The sequence below is a fragment of the Phyllobates terribilis genome, unplaced genomic scaffold (genome assembly GCF_046119375.1).
Source record: "Phyllobates terribilis strain yellow unplaced genomic scaffold, ASM4611937v1 Scaffold_10__3_contigs__length_209671492, whole genome shotgun sequence".
NCBI lineage: Eukaryota > Metazoa > Chordata > Amphibia > Anura > Dendrobatidae > Phyllobates > Phyllobates terribilis.
The window spans coordinates 178,618,815-178,645,921 of record NW_027362770.1 but is presented as its reverse complement, the minus strand read 5'-3'; the positions used below and the strand labels follow the sequence as shown (position 1 = coordinate 178,645,921).

General features: G+C 49.6%; 1 protein-coding gene across 1 annotated transcript; it reads right to left on the bottom strand.

Annotated features, from left to right (window-relative positions):
* Positions 1–221: 221 nt before the first annotated feature.
* LOC141164724 (aldo-keto reductase family 1 member C1-like) lies at positions 222–25,467 on the bottom strand. Its single transcript, XM_073650235.1, has 9 exons — positions 25,295–25,467; positions 23,274–23,441; positions 23,049–23,165; positions 22,858–22,935; positions 16,864–16,986; positions 16,391–16,500; positions 777–942; positions 615–697; positions 222–496 (listed from the first exon to the last, which is right to left on the bottom strand). Exons 1-9 carry the CDS (start codon positions 25,379–25,381, stop codon positions 454–456), a joined length of 975 nt encoding a protein of 324 aa, XP_073506336.1. The 5' UTR covers positions 25,382–25,467; the 3' UTR covers positions 222–453.
* Between the last annotated feature and the right edge of the window lie 1,640 nt (positions 25,468–27,107).

Below are 27,107 nucleotides of genomic sequence, written 5' to 3'. Positions count from 1 at the left end.
TAAATTTTAGGATGTATAAAAAGCTAAGGGACCGCTATGGGCACGATCACAGACGCCCGACAGATTCTCAGCTATTTAGCAGCCACGTGAAAGCCTGAAAAAAATGAAATTTATACCGTGATGTACAGAATCTTAAGAGGATTCAAGAAATAGAATTCCAACATTAGTTTTTGATAACTTAAAGGGATATTTGCAAACCTTTCAAACAGTTGACACCTTCAAATTAAATTGGGCATAACATTTATTTTATTGCAATATATAGAAGAATGTTGTACTCTTGACTTAAAACACAAAGAGATTTCACTGTGGAATTGCATCATCTGAACTCAGCCTGACACCACAGTCAGAATCCATATCATAGATTGTATATTCTCTGTAAATTGGTATCTGCTAGATTAAGATACTAAGACGCAGGGGTATTAAGGCCTAATCCAGAGAAATTACCCAATGTTCTCAATACTCATCATCATGGGGATACTTTGGGCTTTCTTTCCAGCTAAAATAAAAAATAAAAATATATTAAAAAATAATTATAAAAATAATAATATATAAGATAACATAAAAAAATGAAGAAATGTGTTCTTGAATACTAGAAAGTCAGGAAAGATACTTACAGGTCGACAATAAGGTAACGCAGGTTTTTATTGACTCCATCTAGAGATTTCATGTCCTCATCACTTAATTCAAAGTCAAAAACCTGTAAGTGAAAAGTAATAAATAATGTAGATTGTTTTTCAGATGAAGGAAATTATTCTAATTGGAATTTCTTCATTTACCTGGAAGTTTTGCTTAATCCTCTCAGGGCTGAAGCTTTTTGCCAAGACGACACATCCCCTCTGTAGCAGATATCTCATGGCCACCTGTGCAGGAGAGCGGTTCAGCTTCTTAGCGATTGTATTTAAAACGGGGTCTTCAAGCACTTTGGGGGAATTCTGATCAATCCTGTCAGAAAGAAAGAAAATTAATTTTGCACTTTTTCCTGAAATTGTGGACAAGGGGGAGGAAATGGGCACAGTTGTTTACGGTACTTCAAAAAGCACCAACAAAATAGTCATTATATGGCCGCCTGTGATGTCTCATTCTGTGAACAACACTATTATATGAGCACTCGGATATGCAGGGATACTGTTACTACTATTGTCACATGATAGTTGGTACATATGAAACATGAAAAGGGTATTATATTGGCAATGAAGCAATTGGTACTGTGATACTACTACCAATACGCTTTGTATGAAAACTAATACACTGGTGCAAAGGTGAGGACACCAATTTTGTTAGGTTTCTCTTGGGTACCAAGAGACGGAAGTTAAGTTATTGACAGCTCTATGGTACTGTATATGATTACATAAGATGATAATGCGATCCACTATTTTCTAAAACATAAGAGCAGTATTATACTAGTTACAGTATATTCTTGTACATAGGGGGCAGTATTATAATAGTTATATTCTTGTACATAGGGGCAGTATTATAGTAGATATATTCTTGTACATAGGGGCAGTATTATAGTAGTTATATTCTTGTACATAGGGGGCAGTATTATAGTAGTTATATTCTTGTACATAGGGGCAGTATTATAGTAGTTATATTCTTGTATATAGGAGTAGTATTATAGTAGTTATATTCTTGTACATAGGGGCAGTATTATAGTAGTTATATTCTTGTACATAGGGACAGTATTATAGTAGTTATATTCTTGTACATAGGAGCAGTATTATCTATATATATAATCGTCTTATCCCGTCTGTCTGTCTGTCTGTCCTGGAAATCCCGCATTGCTCGTTGGTCCGGCAGCGGCCAATCAGCGCCGCGGGATTTCTGAAAAAAGATGGTGGCAGTAAGCGGTTCATCTGCGGGACGGAGATGCAGCCGGGAGATGACCGGCGCGAGGCGCTCATCTCCCGGCCGCTAGCAGCAGAAGGACCCCGACCGTCGGAGCCATCTGCGGGACGGAGATGCAGTCGGGACATGACCGGCGCGAGGAGCTCATCTCCCGGCCGGTAGCAGCAGAAGGACCCCGAACGCCGGAGCCATCTGCGGGACGGAGATGCAGCCGAGAGATGACGGCCGTGAGGTGCTCATCTCCCGGCCGGTAGCAGCAGGAGGACCCCGACCGCCAGAGGCATCTGCGGGACGGAGATGCAGCTGGGAGATGACGGGCGCGAGGCGCTCATCTCCCGGCCGGTAGCAGCAGAAGGACCCCAACCGCCGGAGCCATCTGCGGGACGGAGAGGCAGCCGGGACATGACTGGCGCGAAGCACTCATCTCCCGGCCGGTAGCAGCGGAAGGACCTCGGCCGCTGACCTCCATGCGGAAGGGAGGACCGGGGAGCGGAGCTGCGGATCGGGATACTTCTTCTGCGAGCAGTCGCTCATGTCCCGGCTTATCGCAGGGGAAGTAGCCGCACAGGCAGCGGCGCTCCCCGGTCCTCACCAATACGATTCCGCTCCCCGGTCCTCACAAATACGATTCGATGATTGGTCGCGGACTCTGCCCGCGACCAATCACCGATTTGGGCGCCACATTTAAATATCGGCCGCGACCAATCAGCACAGCGGTGTTTAAATGTGGCGCCAAGATAGGTGATTGGCCGCGCCCGATATTTAAATGTGGCGCCCAAATCAGTGATTGGTCGCGGGCAGCGCCCCCGACCAATCAGCGATTTTGAACACAAATGTCCGGACCTTACTAACACCATGCGGCTACAGTCGGGAGATCAGCAGCTAGGGTGTCAAGGGAGGATCGGGGAGCGGCGCTGCGAGTTGGGATACTTCCGCTGCGAGCGCCCGCTCATATACCGGGTTCTCGGAGCGGAAGTACCCGCACAGGCAGCGGCGCTCCTCGGTCCTCACCAACACGATCCGCACCCGACCAAGCAGCGATTTTGGCACCACATTTAAACACTGCTGTGCTGATTGGTCGCGGACGCCAGCCGCGACCAATCAGCGAGATTGGCGCCAAAAGTTAAACAACAATCTGCTGATTGGTCGCGGACGCCAACCGCGACCAATCAGCGAGATTGGCGCCAAATTTAAACAACGCTCTGCTGATTGGTCGCGGCCGCCAGCTGACCGTGACCAATCAGCGAGATTGGCGCCAAATTTAAACAACGCTCTGCTGATAGGTCACGGATGACAGCCGACCGCGACCAATCAGCAATTTTGGTGCCAAATTTAAATAACGCTCAGCTGATTGGTCGCGACCGCCGGCGGCAGTATTGGCGGCAAATTTAAACACCGCTATGCTGATTAGTCGCAGTCTCCGGCCGCAACCAATCAGCAATTTTGGTGCCAAATTTAAACAACGCTTTGCTGATTGGTCGCGGTTACCAGTCACGAATAATCAGCATTATTGGCGCCAAGTTTAAACACCGCTCTGCTGATTGGTCGCGACCGCCGGCCGCAACCAATCAGCGAGATTAGCGCCAAATTTTGACACCGCTTTGCTGATTACACCAGGTCGGCCGCATACATATTCTAGAATACCCGATGCATTAGACTCGGGCCACCATCTAGTAGTAGTTATATTCTTGTACACAGGAGCAGTATTATACTAGTTACAGTATATTCTTGTACATAGGGAGCAGTATTATAGTAGTTATATTCTTGTACATTGGGGGCAGTATTATAGTAGTTATTTTCTTGTACATATGGGCAGTATTATGGTAGTTATATTCTTGTATACAGGAGCAGTATTATAGTAGTTATATTCTTGTACATGGGAGCAGTATTATAGTAGTTATATTCTTATACATAGGAGCAGTATTATAGTAGTTATATTCTTATACATAGGAGCAGTATTATAGTAGTTATATTCTTGCACATAGGAGCAGTATTATAGTAGTTATATTCTTGTACATAGGGAGCAGTAATATAGTAGTTATATTCTTGTACATAGGAGCAGTATTATAGTATTTATATTCTTGTACACAGGAGCAGTATTATAGTAGTTATAGTCTTGTACACAGGAGCAGTATTATAGTAGTTATATTCTTGTACATGGGAGCAGTATTATAGTAGTTATATTCTTATACATAGGAGCAGTATTATAGTAGTTATATTCTTGTACATAGAGGCAGTATTATAGTAGTTATATTCTTGTACATAGGAGCAGAATTATAGTAGTTATAGTCTTGTACATGGGAGCAGTATTATAGTAGTTATATTCTTGTATACAGGAGCAGTATTATAGTAGTTATATTCTTGTACATGGGAGCAGTATTATAGTAGTTATATTCTTTTACATAGGAGCAGTATTATAGTAGTTATATTCTTATACATAGCGACAGTATTATAGTAGTTATATCTTGTACATAGGGGCAGTATTATAGTAGTTATATTCTTGCACATAGGAGCAGTATTATAGTAGTTATATTCTTGTACATAGGGAGCAGTATTATAGTAGTTATATTCTTGTACATAGGGGCAGTATTATAGTAGTTATATCTTGTACATAGGGGCAGTATTATAGTAGTTATATTCTTGTACATAGGGGGCAGTATTATAGTAGTTATATTCTTATACATAGCGACAGTATTATAGTAGTTATATCTTGTACATAGGGGCAGTATTATAGTAGTTATATTCTTGCACATAGGAGCAGTATTATAGTAGTTATATTCTTGTACATGGGAGCAGTATTATAGTAGTTATATTCTTGTACATAGGGGCAGTATTATAGTAGTTATATTATTGTACATAGAAGCATTATTATAATAGTTATATTCTTGTACATAGGGGGCAGTATTATAGTAGTTATATTCTTGTACATAGGAGCAGTATTATAGTAGTTATATTCTTGTACATAGGTCTTCAGATCTGACCAATCACTTATCTTGGTGTTGATTGGTCGCGGACGCTATTTAAATGTTGCGCCCAAATCGGTGATTGGTCACTCCCAGCGTCGGCAACCAATCAGCACAGCGGTGTTTAAATGTGGCGCCAAGATCGGTGATTATTTGCGGCCGATATTTAAATGTGGCGCCCAAATCGGTGATTGGTCGCGGGCAGCGCCAGCGACCAATCAGCGATTTTGAACACAAATGTCCGGACCTTTGTAACACCATGCGGATACTGTGGGGACATCAGCGGCTAGGGAGTCAAGGGAGGACCGGGGAGCGGCGCTGCGGGTCCGGATACTTCTGCTGCGAGCGCCCGCTCATGTCCCGGGTTCTCGCAGCGGAAGTATCCGCATAGGCAGCGGCGCTGACATCCATGCGGCTAGGGTGTGAAGGGAGGACCGAGGAGCGGCGCTGCGGGTCGGGATACTTCTGCTGCGAGCGCCCACTCATCTCCCGTTCTCGGAGCGGAAGGAGCCGCACAGGCAGCGCCGCGCCGCTGACATCCATGCGGATGGGAGGACCGGGGAGCGGCGCTGACATCCATGCATCTAGGGTGTGAAGGGAGGACCGGGGAGGGGCGCTGACATCCAATTGGTCACGGCCGCTATTTAAATGTGGCGCACAAATCGGTGATTGGTCGCGGTCTTGGCCCGCGACCAATCACTGATCTTGCCGCAAAAGTTAAACACTACTGTGCTGATTGGTCGTGGTCGCTGCCCGCGACCAATCACTGATTTGGGCGCCACATTTAAATATCGGCCTCGACCAATCACCGATCTTGACTCCACATTTAAACACCGCTGTGCTGATTGGTCGCGAACGCTATTTAAATGTGGCGCCAAAATCGGTGATTGGTCGCGACCATCGTCGGCGACCAATCAGCACAGCGCTGTTTAAATGTGGCGCCCAAATCGGTCATTGGTCGCGGCCAGCGCCAGCGACCAATCAGCGATTTTGAACACAAATGCCCGGACCTTTGTAACACCATGCGGGTACTGTGGGGACATCAGCGGCTAGGGTGTGAAGGGAGGACCGGGGAGCGGCGCTGTAGGTCGTGATACTTCTGCTGCGAGCGCCCACTCATGTCCCGGGTTCTCGCAGCGGAAGTAGCCGTACAGGCAGCGGTGCTGACATCCATGCGGCTAGAGTGTGAAGGGAGGACCGGGGAGCGGCGCTGTAGGTCGGGATACTTCTGCTGCGAGCGCCCGCTCATGTCCCGGGTTCGGCCGTGACCAATCACTGATCTTGCCGCAAAAGTTAAACAACGCTGTGCTGATTGGTCACGGACGCTGCCCGCGACCAATCACCGATTTGGGCGCCACATTTAAATAGCGTCCGTGACCAATCAGCACAGCGCTGTTTAAATGTGGCGCCCAAATCGGTGATTGGTCGCGGCCAGCGCCCGTGACCAATCAGCAATTTTGAACACAAATGTACGGAACTTAGTAACACCATGCGGCTACTGTCGGGAGATCAGCGGCTAGGGTGTTAAGGGAGGACCGGGGAGCGGCTCTGCGAGTCGGGATACTTCTGCTGCGAGCAGTCGCTCATGTCGCGGCTTATCGCAGCGCATGTAGCCGCACAGGCTGCGGCGCTCCCCGGTCCTCACCAATACGATTCCGCTCCCCGGTCCTCACCAACACGATTCGCTGATTGGTCGCGGTCTCCGCACCCGACCAATCAGTGATCTTCGCGCAAAATTTAAACAACGCTGTGCTGATTGGTCGCGGCCGCTGCCCGCGACCAATCACCGATTTGGGCGCCACATTTAAACACTGCTGTGCTGATTGGTCGTGGACGCCAGCCGCGACCAATCAGCGAGATTGGCGCCAAATTTAAACAACGCTCTGCTGATTGGTCGCGGTCGCCAGCCGCGACCAATCAGCAAGATTGGCGCCAAATTTAAACAACGCTCTGCTGATTGGTCGCGGACGCCAGACGCGACCAATCAGCGAGATTGGCGCCAAATTTAAACAACGCTCTGCTGATTGGTCGCGGTTGCCAGCCGCTACCAATCAGCGAGATTGGCGCCAAATTTAAACACTGCTGTGCTGAGTGGTCGCGGACGCTGCCCGCGACCAATCAGCGATTTTGGCGCCACATTTAAACAGCGCTCTGCTGATTGGTCACGGTCCCCAGCCGCTAACAATCAACGAGATTGGCGCCAAATTTAAACAACGCTCTGTTGATTGGTCGCGGACGCCAGACGCGACCAATCAGCGATTTTGGCGCCACATTTAAACACTGCTGTGCTGATTGGTCGCGGATGCCAGACGCGACCAATCAGCGAGATTGGCGCCAAATTTAAACAACGCTCTGCTGATTAGTCGCGGATGCCAGCCGCGACCAATCACCGATCTTGGCTGTTATCATCTGCTACAAGGACTAAGGAAAGACAGGAGATCTGTCCCTACAATAGAACTAAGCTAGATCCCTACGATGTAACGGGGAACCTGATCCTGTGATCAGACCCGCTAAAGACCTCAGCTAGTCTGAACGAAGACCTATAGATGTGAGGGAGGGATCCCTACAAGAACTAGGGACTGGGAGAAAGATGGACACCTCCTAGCAGAAATTGTAGCAGTGAAAAGACAAACAAACAACATAGAACATAGAGGTCAAAACACCTAGCTAAACTGACTGAAAAAGGTTACAAAGCACCTGGCTAGCTTAAGAGTAGAAATTACAATGAAGTCCAGCATGGCCAGAAGGGCGGAGCAGGATTAAATAGGCAAAAAAGGTCAAGCGACCAGCAAAATATAAAAAACCTAACAGGAGAGTTCTAACAGTACCCCATCTTCTATGAGGATCTTCCGGATCCCCTAGGCCCAGGCTTATCAGGAAACCTCTTGTGAAACACTCTGACAAGTCTGGAAGCAGGAACATCATCCGCCCTCACCCATGATTTATCCTCGGGACCGAAACCCTTCCAAGCGACGAGATACTGCAAACTCCCCCTATACCGTCTAGAATTAAGGATGCGGGAAATTTCATATTCCCCGTCCTCCACCACCGGAGGAACAGTGGCAGTGGCGTCTCTATCTGATACATCAGCTTTTTTCAATAGAGAAACATGAAACACCGGATTAATCTTCCAGGAGGTAGGAACCTCCAACCTAACAGCAGATTGGTTAACTATCTGAAGCACCTTAAAGGGCCCTACAAACTTGGGACCCAATTTTTTAGAAGGAATCCTCAACGGCAGATTCTTAGAGGACAACCAAACCATGTCACCAACCGTAAACAAAACCTCTTGACGTTTCCTGTCAAAGTACCTCTTAGATTTTTTGTTAGCCTCCTGAAGATTACCACGCACATCCGTCCAAATTCTCTCCAAATCACCGGAAAAACTCTCCTCCTCAGGCACAGCCGATACCAATTTGGAGAATGACCCAAAAGACGGATGTCTCCCAGAACAACAAAAAAAAGGCGAACACCCAGCAGAAGAGGATGTATGGTTGTTAAGAGCAAATTCAGCAAGCGGCAGAAACTCAGACCACCCCTCTTGATTGTCTGCCACAAAACAACGCCAAGAACTGCTCAACATCCTGATTCTTCCTTTCTGTCTGGCCATTAGACTCAGGATGATATCCAGATGAAAACGACAAATGAACTCCCAACCTGTCACAAAAGGCACGCCAAAAACGAGCCACGAACTGAGGTCCCCTATCAGAAACAATGTCAGTAGGAACACCATGGAGTCTGACAATTTCCTTAACAAAGGCCTTAGCGAGTGTCTTAGCGCAAGGCAGTTTGATGAAGGGAACCAAGTGACACATCTTGCTAAAACGGTCCACGACCACCCAGATGACCGTGAAACCCTCAGAGGAGGGAAGGTCAGTAATAAAGTCCATAGCCAGATGTGTCCAAGGTGCACTAGGAACCTCCAGAGGGCAAAGCAACCCCGCAGCAGGAGTATGTGAAGACTTAGATCTAGCACACACAGTACATTGACGCACCCACTTAATGACTTCCTTCTGCCATCCAGGCCACCAAAAACTGCGACCCACAAGTCTCTTGGTCTCATAAATTCCTGGATGACCTGCCAACCAAGACTCATGACACTCAACAAACAAATCTCTCCTAAAGGTCCTAGGCACAAACAACCCCCCATGGGGAGTGTTAGATGGGGCATTCTCCTGTGCCTTAAGAATCTCATCTTCCAAAATGGAGTCCAATGCAGCCATCACAACACCTTCTTGTAAAGTGCTCTCCTCCTCCTCAGCACCGACCATGGGAGAAAAGCTGTGAGACAAAGCATCAGCTTTAACATTCTTGGTACCCGGGATGTAAGTAACGGAAAAATTAAACCGCGAAAAAAAAAGTGCCCACCTAGCCTGACGGGCATTCAAGCGCTTGGCAGCATCAAGATAGATCAGATTTTTATGATCAGTGAAAACCTGAATGGGAAATTCAGCACCTTCCAAGAGATGACGCCAGTGTTCAAATGCGAGTTTAATAGCCAGCAATTCCCGAATACCAATATCGTAATTAAGTTCAGTCTCAGAAATTTTTTTTGAAAAAAAGGCACAGGGATGTACTCCATCCTTGTTTTCCTGAGACAACACCGCACCGACCCCCACCGAAGAAGCATCAACCTCAACCAAAAACGGCTTAGTCACATCAGGCTGCATAAGGATGGGGGCAGAGGTGAACCTCTCCTTAAGAAACACAAAAGCTTCAATGGCCTTAGTAGTCCACTGAACCGTATTAGCACCTTTCCTGGTGAGATCGGTCAGTGGTTTAACAATAATAGAAAATTTTTTAATGAATTTTCTGTAATAATTGGCGAAACCCAAAAACCTCTGTGTAGCGTCGGCGTCCCTGCCTCCTGCTAGGCAGGGACGCTGTTCCCCTCACCTCTCTGCTCCGTGCCCGGCGTCTTCCTCCCGCTCTGCTTGCAGTGCGCGCTCCTCCCCGGTCACTGTGCTTAGGGCGCGCGCGTGCGCGCTCCCCCTCTCTTAAAGGGGCCGCGCACGCCGCCCTAAGCAGTCCCCGGCCAATGGCCGGAGGATCTCTCCATATATAAGGTACCTCCTCCAAAATGGAGGTGCCCGAGCAATGTTGTTGCAAAGCCTTCACTCTGCTTCAGCCCTCAGGTCCCGTTACCAGTTACCTGCCAGTCACCTGCCAGATTTCTGCTTGATTCCTGCCTGATCTCCGCTTACCTGCTTGCTAGCCTGAGGTCTGACGGTCTGCCTTCCGACACCTGTCAGTCTGTCTATGGACCAGCCTGCCCGCTCACCTGGGAGCGCTCACCTGCTACCTGTCTGCTAGCCTACCTGGAGGCTCCGCCGTCACGTGCTGTGACCACCTGCCTGTCCAGAGACTCTTGCCCGCTCAACTGGGAGCGCTCACCTGCTACCTGTCTGCTAGCCTACCTGGAGGCTCCGCCGTCACGTGCTGTGACCACCTGCCTGTCCAGAGACTCTTGCCCACTCACCTGGGAGCGCTCACCTGCTACCTGTCTGCTAGCCTACCTGGAGGCTCCGCCGTCACGTGCTGTGACCATTTGCTTGTCCAGAGATTCTCGCCTGCTCACCTGGGAGCACACAGCTGCCACCTGCCTGCTAGCCTACCTGGAGGCTCCGCCGTCACGTGCTGTGACCATTTGCTTGTCCAGAGACTCTCGCCTGCTCACCTGGGAGCACACATCTGCTACTTGCCTGCTAGCCTACCTGGAGGCTCTGCCGTCACAGGTCGTACCTGCCCTTTTACCCAGAGACTGTCCCGGTCACTTGTCCCGGTCACTTGCCGTGACCACCTGCCCATTACCCAGAGACTGTCCCGGTCACTTGCCGTGACCTCCTGCCCGTTTACCCAGAGACTGTCCCGGTCACTTGCCGTGACCACCTGCCCGTTTACCCAGAGACTGTCCCGGTCACTTGCTGTGACTACCTGCCCGTCTTCCCTGGGCGCCACCCGCTTCTTTACAAGGACCGCCCCCTTGTATAGTTGCTCAGAGGTTCCGCCACCCAGACCCGTTACACTCTGTATCGATTTCAAACCAATAGGCCTAGGCCATTCCTGCACAGCTTGAACTTTCACCGGGTCCATCTCAAAGCCCTCGCTGGAGATAATGTAACCCAAAAAACTAATTCTCTGTACAGCGAACTCACATTTCTCTAGCTTAGCAAAAAGCGAATTGTCAATTAATAACTGTAATACCTCACGCACGCTCCGCCAATGAGACTCCAGATCAGGCGAATAAATCAAAATGTCATCCAAATACACAACCACATTTTTGCCGATCAAAGGTCTAAGGATGTCATTAATAAGATTCTGAAAAAATGCTGGTGCAATGGTAAGACCAAAAGGCATAACCAGATACTCAAAATGACCCACAGGAGTGTTAAAAGCAGTCTTCCATTCATCACCCTCCTTCATGCGCAACAAATTGTATGCCCCCGGAGATCAATTTCAGAGAACCACTTGGCCCCCATTAACTGGTTAAACAAATCAGGAATCAATGGCAGTGGGTAAGGATTGCGTACAGTAATTTTATTAATCTAGCGAAAGTCCAGACAAGGACGTAAACCGCCGTCCTTTTTTTTAACAAAAAAAAATCCAACAGCCACAGGTGGCTTAGAGGGTCTGATATGACCGGCGGCCAAGCTTGTCTGTATATATTCCTCCAAAGCCTTTCTCTCAGGAATAGTAAGATTAAATAAACGACTTTTAGGAAGAGTCGCTCCAGGGACAAATTCAATGGTACAATCATAGTCTCTATGGGGAGGCAAAATTTGCGACTCCTCCTCAGAAAAAACTTTCCAAAAATCCTGAATAGGTACAGGTAATTCCCCTTTATCCACAGCAGCAATGCGCCCGTTACAACACTTGTCATAACACTTAGGGCTCCAGGACTTAATTTCATTAGTAGACCAATCCAGTACAGGATTGTGCAATTTTAACCAGGGTAACCCCAAAACTACTGGAGAAGGCAAATTATTTAATACCACCAAATCCAAATTTTCTTGGTGAATACCATTAATAGTGAGGGGAAATTCATAAATCTTGTGAGTAAGACATTTCAAGGGAGAGCCATCGACAGAAACCACGGCAATAGGGGATGACAGAGGTTTGGGTTTTAATTTAAGTTTTTCCAAGAATCCCCCATCAATCACATTAAGAGTAGAACCACAATCCACAAATACCCGAAATTCAATTAATTCTTCCTGAGCTGCAGTAGTAGCAGAAAGAAATACCCCCTTAGTGTTTAAACATGCTATACGTGCGTAACTGACCTTTTTTTTTTTTTTTTGTTCATACGAAGCACACAGTTCTTCATGAAATGGTCAGATTTTCCGCAATAAAAGCACAAACCTTCAGAAAACCTGCGGTCTTTTTCCTGAGAGCGGGATGACATCGCCCCAATCTCCATCGGCTCTCCAATGTCAGTACAGACCCTCTCAAGACTCGGAGCTGACATGGCAAAGGATTTACTCTCATTAACCCTTGCACGCAGTCTCCTGTCCACCCGTATAGCTAATTGCATTGCCTCCTGCAAGTTTGTGTAGGATAAGCAATCAGCAGATCCTTAACCCTTTCACCTAGCCCAGCAAGAAACAAACTTTTCAGAGCTGAATCGTTCCACCCCACCTGAGCAGACCACCGACGGAAGTGAGTACAATAATTTTCCACATTACCTGATCCCTGCCTCAAAAGTCTCAATTCCGTCTCAGCTGATGAGACACGATCAGGATCATCATACAACAACCCCAAAGCAGAAAAAAAACTATCCACTGATCTAAAGCACGGATTACTAGGTTGGAGAGAAAAGGCCCATCCTGAGATTCTTTGCGCAAAAGTGACATTATGAACCCTATGCGCTGAGATTCATCACCAGAGGATCTGGGTCTCAAACGAAAATACAATAAACAAGCATTTTTAAAGGAAAAAAAATCTTGTTGTTCACCAAAAAATAAATCAGGCAATTGTACCTTTGGCTCCACAAAATGCGCTCCAGAACAGCTACTCACGTGTTGTTGGAGCTCGGCCACCTCCAGAGAGAGTCCCTGCAGGCGTTGAGCCAAATCCTGAACCGACACCATGATGGAAACTGGAGGTCTTTCCTTAGAGATATTTTTGGGCTGGACTTACTGTTATGATCTGCTACAAGCACTAAGGAAAGACAGGAGATCTGTCCCTACAATAGAACTAAGCTAGATCCCTACGATGTAACGGGGAACCTGATCCTGCGATCAGACCCGCTAAAGACCTCAGCTAGTCTGAACGAAGACCTATAGATGTGAGGGAGGGATCCCTACAAGTACTAGGGACTGGGAGAAAGATGGACACCTCCTAGCAGAAATTGTAGCAGTGAAAAGACAAACAAACAACATAGAACATAGAGGTCAAAAGACCTAGCTAAACTGACTGAAAAAGGTTACAAAGCACCTGGCTAGCTTAAGAGTAGAAATTACAATGAAGTCCAGCATGGCAAGAAGGGCGGAGCAGGATTAAATAGGCAAAAAAGGTCAAGCGACCAGCAAAATATAAAAAATCTAACAGGAGAGTTCTAACATTGGCGCCACATTTAAACACTGCTGTGCTGATTGGTCGTGGACGCCAGCCGCGACCAATCAGCGAGATTGGCGCCAAATTTAAACAACGCTCTGCTGATTGGTCGCGGCTGCCAGCTGCGACCAATCAGCGAGATTGGCGCCAAATTTAAACAACGCTATGCTGATTGGTCACGGTCTCCAGCCGCGACCAATCAGCGAGATTGGCGCCAAATTTAAACAGCACTCTGCTGATTGGTCGCGGATGCCAGCAGCGATCAATCACCGATCTTGGCGCCACATTTAAATAGCGGCCGCGACCAATCACCGATTTGGGCTCCATATTTAAACACTGCTGTGCTGATTGGTCGCGGACTCCAGCCGCGACCAATCAGCGAGATTGGCGCCAAATTTAAACAACGCTCTGCTGATTGGTCGCGGCTGCCAGCTGCGACCAATCAGCGAGATTGGCGCCAAATTTAAACAACGCTATGCTGATTGGTCGCAGTCTCCAGCCGCGATCAATCAGCGAGATTGGCGCCAAATTTAAACAGCACTCTGCTGATTGGTCGCGGTCGCCAGCCACAACCAATCAGCGAGATTGGCCCCAAATTTAAACAACGCTCTGCTGATTGGTTGCGGACGCCAGACGCGACCAATCAGCGAGATTGGCGCAAATTTAAACAACGCTATGCTGATTGGTCGTGGCCGCTGCCCGCGACCAATCAGCGATTTTGGCGCCACATTTAAACACTGCTGTGCTGATTGGTCGTGGACGCCAGACGCGACCAATCAGCGAGATTGGCGCCAAATTTAAACAACGCTCTGCTGATTGGTCGCGGATGCCAGCCGCGACCAATCACCGATCTTGGCGCCACATTTAAACACTGCTGTGCTGATTGGTCGCGGACGCTGCCCTCGAACAATCAGCGATTTTGGCGCCACATTTAAACACTGCTGTGCTGATTGGTCGAGGACGCCAGCCGCGACCAATCAGCGAGATTGGCGCCAAATTTAAACAACGCTCTGCTGATTATTCGCGGTTGCCAGCCCCAACCAATCAGCGAGATTGGCGCCAAATTTAAACAACGCTCTGCTGTTTGGTTGCGTACGGCAGCCGCGACCAATCAGCGAGATTGGCGCTAAATGTAAACAACGCTCTGCTGATTGGTCGCGGACGCCAGACGCGACTGTAGCGCCCCGAGGGCTCGGCCGCTACAGGGGTATTGCACCTCAGACCAGAGGTGTGATATTCCACTCCCGGGTACGGATGGAGTATGGACCAGGGCTCAGTTATCTGCATGCAGCACACACACCCCATTTCCGAGGGACAGCTCAACGGTGCTCCCACTAGACAGAAGTGCAGGCACGACCGACCATGTCCCTGCCTGGAGTGGGGAAGGGGGGTGGAACACCCAGTGCTGTAGGGGCAGATAGGGGTTGGTTCCTGAGCGTAGGAAAGAGCTCATTGGTTGCTGGTCACCTGGGCTCATGTTCTGGAGGGAGGTATAAAAGGAAGGAGCCATCTTAGATCTAGGTTCAGTCTGTGAGGAGAGCTGACAGGGAGCAGCAGCTCAGGCTGAGTGCTGCTCCAGAGGCAGGCCTAGAGAAGAGGCCGGAGCCTGAGAGGAGAAGGAGAAGTGGGCCTGGAGAAGAGGCCAAGGGAAGGAGGAGAAGACAGAACAGGAAAGAAGGAGAAGAGAGAGAAACAGAAGGGCTCAGGAACAAGAAGGTGGAAGGGACCCTAAGAACCCACGAGAATCCAGGGTGAAGGGTCAGGCAGATTAAGGGTACCGGATCCCAAGTTGGTGGAGGAGAAACTACCCTCAGCCAAAGACCGGTCGTCGTGATCATTTATTGGTGCGACACCTCATCAAACCTGCTAGGAAGGCACCATATAGGACAGCGGAGGACGGGGCCCACGTTTAACCGCACAGGTCCGCGGCAGCTGGACAAAAGTGGGTCACTGGTGAGGCAGGCCAGAGAAAGGATTAAAGGGGGTCCTGTGCCATGCTCCTGAACCGCCTGGGAGTTGACCGAGCCCCGCACCTGGTGGACGCAGCACGGCTCGGGCGGTCACTACCTGTACAGAAGTGACCTGGAGTACCTGAACTGTGAGTAAAAGACATTGGACTGCAGTACGTTGTCTGTGTGCTCTTTCGCTCCTCCAGCACTACCGGTACTGGGACTCTCACCACCATAACTCCCACCATCCGCTACACTGCCCTGGGGCCGCACTCTTCCCGTGGGGAGTCACACCATCCCAGCTGCACACATCATCAGCCCCAGCGGACTGCCTTGCAGCGGCGGTTCCTAATAACCGCAATCCACGGGTGGCGTAGTCGGACATTATCTAAAGCACGTAGCAGACTACCATTGGTCTGACCACCCTGAGCCGCGGGACCGGGCCGCCACTACTACTCCCAGCGTCTCCCTACTGCCCGGTTCAACGTGCCCCACGGCCCAGGGGGCGAGTCACGACCAATCAGCCACATTGGCGCCAAATTTAACCAATGCTCTGCTGATTGATCGCGGCTGCCAGCCCCGACCAATCAGCAATTTTGGCGCCAAATTTAAACAACGCTCTGCTGATTGGATGCGACCGCCGGCCGCAACCAATCAGCATTATTGGCGCCAAATTTAAACCCCCGCTCTGCTGATTGGTCGCGACTGCCGGCCGTGACCAATCTGCGATATAGGTGCCAAATTTTAACACCGCATTGCTGATTGCGCCCGGTCGACCGAATACATATTCTAGAATACCCGATGCATTAGAATCGGGCCACCATCTAGTAGTAGTTATATTCTTGTAAATAGGAGAAGTATTATAGTAGTTATATTCTTGTACATAGGGGGCAGTATTATAGTAGTTATATTCTTGCACATAGGGGGCAGTATTATAGTAGTTATATTCTTGTACATAGGGGCAGTATTATAGTAGTTATATTCTTGTACATAGGGGCAGTATTATAGCAGTTATTTCCTTATATTTGCCTACTTTCTAGGACACCACCACATATAATAAACCAATGTCCTCGTTCTTACCAGCCCTCTACTCTGCTGGACCCCAGCACGCTGTACCCGACCAGCACGATATCACGAGATTTGCAGAACTCCAGTAATTTGCTCTGGTTGAGGAATATGTGACATTCTACCTGTGTAGAGATATAATGGCTCATTACTATATATAACATTGGATACAATATGCAAAGTTTCACTCTAAACAACATGTTGATGATACAATATTAGGACAACATGGCTATGTTTTGTTTTTGTTTTGTTTTTCAGAAACAGCCCCACACCTGTCCATGGGTTATATCTCGTATATCTTGTATTACAGCTCCATTAACGTTGATGGGGCGGAATTGCAATACCGCATACAACCTGTGGGAAAGGGTGGCGCTGTTTTTTTTTTTGTTGTTGTTGTTTGTTTTGTTTTTTCTTTAAAAAAAAACATGCTTTTCTATTTCTTTAGGATATTTATCTGTAAATTATCCTTACTGGTCCGCGATATGTACCTGATTGCACACTGGTTTGTACTTGAGTCCTGGCATGTTCAGAATCAGCTCAATCTGCTTTCGGTTAAAATTAGAGATGCCTATGGATCTGGCAAGCCCGGCATCTTTGCACGCTTCCATAGCCTAGAAGTTGGGGTGAAATAATATGAGAAATGCTCCACCTAAAATTGGGACTCTTACCCAGCGTGTTGGAGGCAAAGTTATTCTGACTAGAGTCCCCCATCAACCTTCGGATAATTAAACCCACTGAAGTCGGTCTTTGGCTGCCAGTTATAAAATTTATTTTCTTTGGTTCATTCCTACTTTCCAGCTGTGACTCAAGCTGTTTACTCACGTCCTTTACCCCGGTTTGTGAACTGACTACCTGATTTGACTCGATTTTGTTCCTGACTTTGACCTCCTAGTTCTTACCCATCTCTTTGTCTATTTTCTGCCAGCCCACTCCACCGGCGAGCAGCCACTGCTAGTTCTGTCCTGAAATTCTGACTATTCAATGCCAACCTGCTCCACCGGCCAGCAGCCACTCCATGGAATCAATCTAGGGAGGCCTTCACAAGTCAAGATCCCACTTTTTAAGGGATTAGAGGGTGAAGACCAAGGTTCTCCTGAGATCCTATCAATGGAAGTTCTTACCTATCTTTTTGTCTATTTTCTGCCAGCCCATTCCACCGGCCAGCAGCAACTCCTAGTTCTGTCCTGAAATTCTGACTATTGAATGCCCACCAGCCCCACCATCCAGCAGCCACTCCATGGAATTAATCTAGGGAGGCCTTTGTAGCACCCTGAGGATTCGGCTGCTACAGGGGTATTGCACCTCAACCCAGAGGTGTGATATTCCACTCCCGGGTAAGGATGGAGTGTGGAACTGAGCTCGGTAGGCTGCATGCACTACACACATCCCATTTCCGAGGAGCAGACCGACGGTACTCCCACTTAGAAATGTGCAGGTACGACCGAGTCTGTTCCTGGCTGGAGTGGGAGGGGGGTGGTACATCCCAAGTAGTGTAGGGGCAGATAGGGGGAGCAGCCTGGGTAAAGTTAGGAGCTCATTGGGTGCTGGTCACCTGAGCTCACACATAGAGGGTGTATATAAGGTGGGCACCATCAAAGAACAGGGTCAGTCAGTCAGATGCAGAGAACAAGTCAGGAGCAGAGGAGAAGGAAAGACCCAGAGTGAGAGAGGAGAGAGAGAGACCCAGAGGCACAGAAGAACAGGACTCTAAGATCCCAAATTAAAACCCCGGGTGAAGAGTCGGCACAGGGTACCGGAACCCAAGCTGGTGGGGGTAAAAACATTCCCCAGCCAGAGACCGGAGACCGTGGGCAGCGTTTGCCACGGTCACCCACCACATCCACCCCGAAGGCACACCACATGAAGGGTCAGGGAACCCAAGGCCAAGGGTGTCCCAACAGAAGGCCCGAGGGAGCTGGACCTAGGTGGATCACTGGTGGGGACGGCCAGAGAACGGGACAGAAGGAGAGCTCAGGGCCACGCTCCGGACTTGTTTGGGGGTTGGCTGGATCCAGGACCTGGTGGACGCAGCACGGCTCGGGTGGTCACTCGGAGCTGGAGTGACCAGTACAACATCTGCAGTAAGTAAACACCCTTAACTGCACAACCCGACTCTGTCTTCACTGCCGTCTGCACTGCACCACCACAACCCCCATCCTCTGCACCTGTCCCCCCTGAGGCTATACCCCACCCGTTGGGGGTTATACCATCTCAAGCTGCACCTGCACCATCAGCCTCAGCGGACCCTGCTGCAGCGGCGGCCACAGTGACCGCATCACAACGGGTGGCGTAGTCGACACAAAAGAACTCTTAATAACATCTGTAGGACTGCCACATAACACTGAGCTTGACGCCCTGGGCACGGGGCCGGGTCACAGCCGCTCGGAGACTACAACCCCCCATCTGATCCGGTGCTGGGTATTCCCTTCAAAAAGGAATATGTCCCAGGGGGCGCGTCAACTTTGGCGTAGTCGGCAGGATTACGTGCCCGCAACACCCGGGTACTGCGTGCCTGAAGAAAAATGCAAGTTTACCTTAGAAAGAAGTCTCCCGCCGGTTCCGGAGGGTCCACACCATCGGGCCCCATCACAGGTCGTTTCCCGCCGATTGTCCGCCATTTCCAGCTTGTTCCCGCCATCTGCAGAGTTTCCCGCCACTGGGCGACGCTTCCCGCCAAATCCGAAGATTTCCCGCCTTGGAAGAGCAGCGGACGCCATTATGGGCGTGCCAAAGGAGGGCAAGAGGCCGCCTCCCATCGTGGGCCGGGACAGAAAATGGCGCCAAAAGTGGAAACCGCCCCCACCAACAGAGACTGTGATGCTGGAGGTGTCTGTCAGCGTGAAAGAACTACCCCTGGAGCTGACAGTCACCGAGTTGCCCCGGGACCGCCCTCGAAGTGGGAGGAGACGAGAGAAAAGAACGAAGATGGGTGCCGCCTGGAGCAGTCTGGAGCGAGCGCACCTGGAGGCAAGAAGCCTGGAGAGGAGTAGCAGAGAAGCTCACCCGGAGATGTCCAGAGAGCAGAGCAGCACCGGCCCGCTGGCCAGGAGCCTGCTGGAAGAAGAGCAGAGCAGCACCGACCCGTTGGTCAGGAGCCTGCTAGACACCACGACCCCACTAGGCCTAGTGGAGGTCCTTGCACAGCTCCCCCGAGACCGGGAGTGTGCACAAACTGCCCTGGAGGGCCTCGCACGGAGGATGGCCCGGGTACAGCGCGAGATATTGGCGGAATGGAGCCGGGAGATGGCCCAGCAAGCTGAAACCAAGACCCGGAGCACGCCAGCCAAGATGAGGAGACAGACCGCCTCTGAGGATGGCGCGGGAGGACCAAAGGCCGGAGACGGCGCCGAGAAGGGAGCCGAGCGCATGGAGGCAGGTAAAGGGGACGTCTACACCCCAAGCCGGGACACCGCTTACCTGCCCCAGCTCCCCGTCGCAGAGCCCGAAAGTCCCCCTGCTGTGCCCGAAAACGCCATGTCACCGACGCAGACTAGGCCCCAACCGGAAGCCGCCGTCGCGACCCCTGTGACGTCACACGCCTCGACCCCGAGCGTGACCAAGCAGGAAGTACCACCAGCCTGGTCGCAAGGCCTAGTACCCCCGGGCGCCGCATCACCAACAGCGCCCCCTACCTCCGCGGAGCCTCCGGCCTGGCCGCAAGGCCAGGTAGCCCAGGGTGCCGCCGTCCTAACGGTGCCCTTCACCTTCCAGGTGCCCCAGGCCTGGCCGCAAGGCCTGGGCAACCCGGGCGCCACCACCACCGCGCCCGCACCCGTAAAACCAAGGGTGCCGCGTCTGGGAGAGGACTTGTTTGCCCAGCACACGTGGCCGGACGGGCAGCCTTTCATCTGGCCCCAGAAGTATTACGAACTGGAGCACCAGAGGAGGGTTGGGGCCATGTGTGCACCCCTGATTCCGGCTCCGAAGCCCGTGATTAGGATCTCGCCTCCTCTGGAAGAAGCCCAATTTGAGTGGGACCCCACCGGAGAAGACCTAATGGGGTTCACTCAGGAAACCAGGGCAGCTGCAGCAGAGCGTGCTGAGTGTTGCCGACAGCAGCTTGAAGAGTTTGCGAGGGAGCGGAGAGAGAGGCGGGTCCGAGAGCAACAGGCCCAAGTACGGAGCGCCGAGCAGAAGAGCCGAGCCAGGAGGGACCCCCGTGCAGCGCATTGTCCCCGCACCATCGGGACAGTGATCAAGTTCAACCAGCAGCATGGGTGGGGCATCATCAGAGACCACAACACCCCCGGCGACGTTTTTGTAACGCGCAGAGACGTTGAGTCCCATCTGCCGGAGGGGCACAGAGGTCGTGACCTCTACATCGGAGACGAGGTCACCTTCACCCGGCACAAGTGTGCCAAAGGACCTTACGCCCTCCACGTACACCGCCTGACGGAGGAGGAGTTGCGGTGCGAGGAGGAGGAACAAGAGGACCCGGACGGGTCTGAAACTAGAGTTAGAGGTAACCATAAAGAAAGAGCAGGAGGACGCCGTCGCTAAGTACAGCGAAGCAGGTGCTGTAAATAAGTTACCCGATCGGGGTATAAAGAAACTGAAACTGTTGTTGCTAATATAGTCCCCGTTGGGACCAGCTGAGTGAACTGTTCACCCGTTAACCCCTTAATCCCACAGGCTGAGGACTGTGAGCAGCCATTCCCTTTCCCTCCTTACCTGGCCGAGGACTGAGAGCGGCCAACTTCCCCTGTATATAGTTGCGCGTCCTAAAGCGCCCCCTACCGGTTTTATAGAAAACCAGTTTTTCTAAGAGACTGTCGCACTTTTCCCGGACACACGTTGCACAGTGTCCGGAGGAGGAACCAGAAACAAGAGACGACGAGAATGTTATATGAAAAGTTTTATATATATATAATGTTTTATATGTTTTATATGTTCATATGAAAAATTTGTATGTTTTGGTGATGTTTTATGTCTTACAGCCCGAGGACGTGCTGTGATTTACCAGGGGGGAATGTAGCACCCTGAGGATTCGGCTGCTACAGGGGTATTGCACCTCAACCCAGAGGTGTGATATTCCACTCCCGGGTAAGGATGGAGTGTGGAACTGAGCTCGGTAGGCTGCATGCACTACACACATCCCATTTCCGAGGAGCAGACCGACGGTACTCCCACTTAGAAATGTGCAGGTACGACCGAGTCTGTTCCTGGCTGGAGTGGGAGGGGGGTGGTACATCCCAAGTAGTGTAGGGGCAGATAGGGGGAGCAGCCTGGGTAAAGTTAGGAGCTCATTGGGTGCTGGTCACCTGAGCTCACACATAGAGGGTGTATATAAGGTGGGCACCATCAAAGAACAGGGTCAGTCAGTCAGATGCAGAGAACAAGTCAGGAGCAGAGGAGAAGGAAAGACCCAGAGTGAGAGAGGAGAGAGAGAGACCCAGAGGCACAGAAGAACAGGACTCTAAGATCCCAAATTAAAACCCCGGGTGAAGAGTCGGCACAGGGTACCGGAACCCAAGCTGGTGGGGGTAAAAACATTCCCCAGCCAGAGACCGGAGACCGTGGGCAGCGTTTGCCACGGTCACCCACCACATCCACCCCGAAGGCACACCACATGAAGGGTCAGGGAACCCAAGGCCAAGGGTGTCCCAACAGAAGGCCCGAGGGAGCTGGACCTAGGTGGATCACTGGTGGGGACGGCCAGAGAACGGGACAGAAGGAGAGCTCAGGGCCACGCTCCGGACTTGTTTGGGGGTTGGCTGGATCCAGGACCTGGTGGACGCAGCACGGCTCGGGTGGTCACTCGGAGCTGGAGTGACCAGTACAACATCTGCAGTAAGTAAACACCCTTAACTGCACAACCCGACTCTGTCTTCACTGCCGTCTGCACTGCACCACCACAACCCCCATCCTCTGCACCTGTCCCCCCTGAGGCTATACCCCACCCGTTGGGGGTTATACCATCTCAAGCTGCACCTGCACCATCAGCCTCAGCGGACCCTGCTGCAGCGGCGGCCACAGTGACCGCATCACAACGGGTGGCGTAGTCGACACAAAAGAACTCTTAATAACATCTGTAGGACTGCCACATAACACTGAGCTTGACGCCCTGGGCACGGGGCCGGGTCACAGCCGCTCGGAGACTACAACCCCCCATCTGATCCGGTGCCGGGTATTCCCCTCAAAAAGGAATATGTCCCAGGGGGCGCGTCACCTTCATAAGTCAAGATCCCATTTTTTAAGGGATTAGAGGGTGAAGACCAAGGTTCCTCTGGATCCTATCAATGGAAGTTCTTACACATCTTAATGTCTATTTTCTGCCAGTCCACTCCACCGGCCAGCAGCCACTCTGTGAAATCAACCCAGGTTGCCATACATAAATCCAGATGCCTTTTTTTAGGAGTTTAACTGTGAAGACCAATGTTCCCCTGGGATCCTGTCCATGAAAGCCCTCTTAAGAGCTGTCATCTTGCCACTGTGCTTAGTTACATCAAGCTATCTAAGACAACCAGGACCCCGATATTTACCTTCCATGTTTCCCGGATATCTGTGTTATGGAAAATGAATTTCCCATTTTCATCAACGGGAAAGAGATCATCTCCAGGCTGGAGGGGAAAAAAGGATTCACATATAATTCACAAAGTATCATGTCTTCTGCTCTAATAACATCCAGGACTGAGTGGGAGCCATGGCCGATCCCACACATATATTTACAGACATTGAACTCCACTGGGGAGTGGATAAGGAAGAGATCCATGTAATCCAGCTGTAGATCCTTCAGAGATTTTTCCAGCGCGGGTCGAACTCTCTCGGGAGTCTGGTTATTGTTCGAAAGCTGCAGAATAAATTAAAACCTGTAAGACCTCGGCATCGCTCCCCAATAGCCATACTAATGCTAAAAAATAATTTTTTGATTGTTCAGAACTTTACGTTCTGCAGTCACCTTTCCAGTGTAAAAAATGTCTTCCCTCTTCACCGTCCCATCCGCAATTTTTGAGTTAATAGCTTGGCCGACCTGGACCTCATTGCCGTATAAAAATGCACAGTCAATGTGACGGTAACCGACCTCAATGGCCACCTTGGTGCTCTCACAAGCCTGTTCTTTGGTGTACTGTGTGGAATGAGATGCAATCATTATACAGTGCTGTCCAAAATTATTGGCACCCCTGCAATTCTGTCAGATAATACTCAGTTTCTTCCTGAAAATGATTGCAATCACAAATTCTTTGGTATTATCTTCATTTAATTTGTCTTCAATGAAAAAAACACAAAAAGAATTGTCCTAAAGCCAAATTGGATATAATTCCACACCAAACCTAAAAAAGGGGGTGGACAAAAGTATTGGCACCCTTTGAAAAATTATGTGATGCTTCTCTAATTCGTGTAATTAACAGCACCTGTAACTTACTTGTGCCACCTAACAGGTGTTGGCAATAACTAAATCAGACTTGCAGCCAGTTAACATGGATTAAAGTTGACTCAACCTCTGTCCTGTGTCCTTGTGTGTACCACATTGAGCATGGAGAAAAGAAAGAAGACCAAAGAACTGTCTGAGGACTTGAGAAACCAAATTGTGAGGAAGCATGAGCAATCTCAAGGCTACAAGTCCATCTCCAAAGACATGAATGTTCCTGTGTCTTCCGTGCGCAGTGTCATCAAGAGGTGTAAAGCCCATGGCACTGTGGCTAACCTCCCTAGATGTGGACGGAAAAGAAAAATTGACGAGAGATTTCAACGCAAGATTGTGCGGATGGTGGATAAAAAACCTTGACTAACATCCAAACAAGTTCAACCTGCCCTGCAGTCCAAGGGTACAACAGTGTCAACCCGTACTATCCGTCGATGTCAGAATGAAAAGGGACTGTGAGGTAGGATACCCAGGAATTCCCCACTTCTTACCCCGAGACATAAAAAAGCCAGGCTGGAGTTTGCCAAAACTTACCTGAGAAAGCCTAAAACCTTTTGGAAGAATGTTCTCTGGTCAGATGAGACAAAAGTAGAGCTTTTTGGGAAAAAGCATCAACATAGAGTATACAGGAAAAAAAAGAGGCATTCAAAGAAAAGAACACGGTCCCTACAGTCAAACATGGCGGAGGTTCCCTGATGTTTTGGGGTTGCTTTGCTGCCTCTGGCACTGGACTGCTTGACCGTGTGCATGGCATTATGAAGTCTGAAGACTACCAACAAATTTTGCAGCATAATGTAGGGCCCAGTGTGAGAAAGCTGGGTCTCCCTCAGAGGTCATGGGTCTTCCAGCAGGACAATGACCCAAAACACACTTCCAAAAGCACTATAAAATGGTTTGAGAGAAAGCACTGGAGACTTCTAAGGTGGCCAGCAATGAGTCCAGACCTGAATCCCATAGAATACCTGTGGAGAGATCTCAAAATGGCCGTTTGGAGAAGGCACCCTTCAAATATCAGGGACCTGGAGCAGTTTGCCAAAGAAGAATGGTCTACAATTCCAGCAGAGCATTGTAAGAAACGCATTGATGGTTACCGGAAGCGGTTGTTCGCAGTTATTTTGGCTAAAGGTTGTGCAACCGAGTATTAGGCTGAGGGTGCCAATACTTTTGTCCGGCCCTTTTTTGGAGTTTTGTGTGAAATGATCAATGCTTTGATTTTTGCTTCATTCTCTTTTGTGTTTTTTCCTTGCAAGCAAATTAAATGAAGATAATAATACCAAAGAATTTGTGATTGCAATCATTTTCAGGAAGAAACTGAGTATTATCTGACAGAATTGCAGGGGTGCCAATACTTTTGGCCAGCACTGTATGTCATGTTTAAGTTACAGTGTTACCGAAAATTGTGCACAATCTCCATGTTTCCCTATGGGGTAAATGGCAAAATAGTTGCACTGTGTATTTCCACATAGGGAAACATTGAGGTGGCGAGAGAACTGCAGTAATGCATCTGTGCTCTGCATTCAGTGGTGTAGCCTCTACTTTATGTCTGATGCACTCACCGTGTCCGGGGCGTAGGTGCCAAATCCAATCAATGGCATTTTATGCCCATCGTTCAACAACACGTAGGAGTCCGGCTTCAGAGCCATGGTGCAATGTGTCCCAGTGTCTCGCAGTGCACAAGCTGCTACCTGTATTTATCCAGTTCTTCCCCTCTCGTAAAGTCCATCCCATAGGTGAGTGAAGGCGACATAAAGGACAAATGAGATAGCAAAAACATAAATGAAGGGAAAGAGCTCAGGAAAACTCCAGAAGGTTCTTTCTTCATAATTGCCTCATTGGAAGGAAAATCTGTGGTCCCTGAAGTGGCACAGCAACCTTGTGGATCAGAGAGGGAGACCCCCTGTAGAGGATGAGGAGATCTATACATCAAAGGACAGAGGAAAGAGGTTGGAAAGAGTCAAGTCCAAAAAGGGGGATGCAGCAGATGAAGACTGGAGACCATGTGAGGCTGGAGCTGCAGGATGTGAGCTACCTGGATTAGCTGCACCCCTGGGTTGTCCTTTGACACTGAACGGAGGAGCTGCTATTTTATGGCTGCTCCTCCACATTCACCCGCAAACTTTCCAAGCTATAGTGTAGATAATAGATCATAGGTAAAGATGGGCAAACCCATGGAGGTCCATCAGATTTTAAAAAGCTACCAGAAAGGTACCCGAACTCGAACCCAAACCCGGACCCCTTCAAATGAATGGGGGGTCTGAACATCCGGTGTTTCCCATGCTGTAATCTGTGTGACAGCACGTAAAACACCGGCTCTGATCAGCCGTATGTTCCCACGCAGCAGCTGTAACCGGCGGTAAAAAGGTTACCGTCATTCACAGGGGTACGCTAATGAGAGTACTACTCTCATCAGCGTACTACTGGTCTCTTTGATAGTGGGAGCAGTGGCATGATGCGACCTCGCAGCTGTGTATCGATGAGACCCTGAGCTGCTGAGAGCAGCTTCAGTGACCTGCGATGACATCATTGAGGTTACCGCAGGCCACAAGCTGCGATTCCCATGGGCAGCGCAGTGTGAGCGAAATTTCTCACAGTGCTAGTGGTGATGTCATTGAGGTCACCGTAGTTCATTGGCCCGCTCACAGTGAGCTGCCCATGGGAACCGCAGCTTGTGACCTGCGGTAACCTCACTAACGTCACCACAGGTCACTGAGCTGCGCTTTCAGCAGTTCAGTATCTCTTCGATTCCCAGCTGTGAGGTCGCATCATGTCACCGCTCAGCCATGAAATCCATATGAAGCAGAGCTGGACTCATCGTGGGACAAAGGGATTGTCGTCGGACAGGTCAGGTATATTGTATTTTTATGTTACTCTATGTGTGTTTTTATAACATTTGACTTTGGGTTAGTAACGGGGGCGTCTCATAGACGCCTCTCCATTACTAACCTCTAGGCTTGATGTCAGCTGACATTACAAAGCTGACATCAACCCCACAAATATTACCGCACTTGGCAGTGGGAAGAGCGGAGACTAAGGGCAAAAATTGGTGCATCTTATGGACGCACCATTTCTGGGGCGGCTGAGAGGTGATGTTCTTAGTCTGGGAGGGGGCCAAACTACATGGCCCTTTCTTATGCTATTAATATCAGCCCGCAGCTACCTGTTTAGCCTTTGCTGGTTATTGAATATAGGGGAAACCCCACATCATTTCTTTGGGGGGGTGCTCCCTATAATAACCAGTAAAGGCTAATCAAACAGTTGTGAGCTGATATTAATAGCCTGGAACCTTTATGGCTATTGGCTCCTTCCCAGAACATTAACATCTGCCCCCAGCTTTCGGCATTACCTCAGCTGGTTATGAAAATTACGGGG

What these genes read in the sequence shown, in the direction of transcription:
- LOC141164724 (XM_073650235.1), bottom strand. Translation starts at nt 25,381, where the DNA reads ATGGCTCTGAAGCCGGACTCCTACGTGTTGTTGAACGATGGGCATAAA. An exon ending in GCACCTACGCCCCGGACACG is followed by an intron (nt 23,442 to 25,294) that starts GTGAGTGCATCA and finishes CATTCCACACAG; the next exon opens with TACACCAAAGAACAGGCTTG. An exon ending in ACATTTTTTACACTGGAAAG is followed by an intron (nt 23,166 to 23,273) that starts GTGACTGCAGAA and finishes TTTATTCTGCAG; the next exon opens with CTTTCGAACAATAACCAGAC.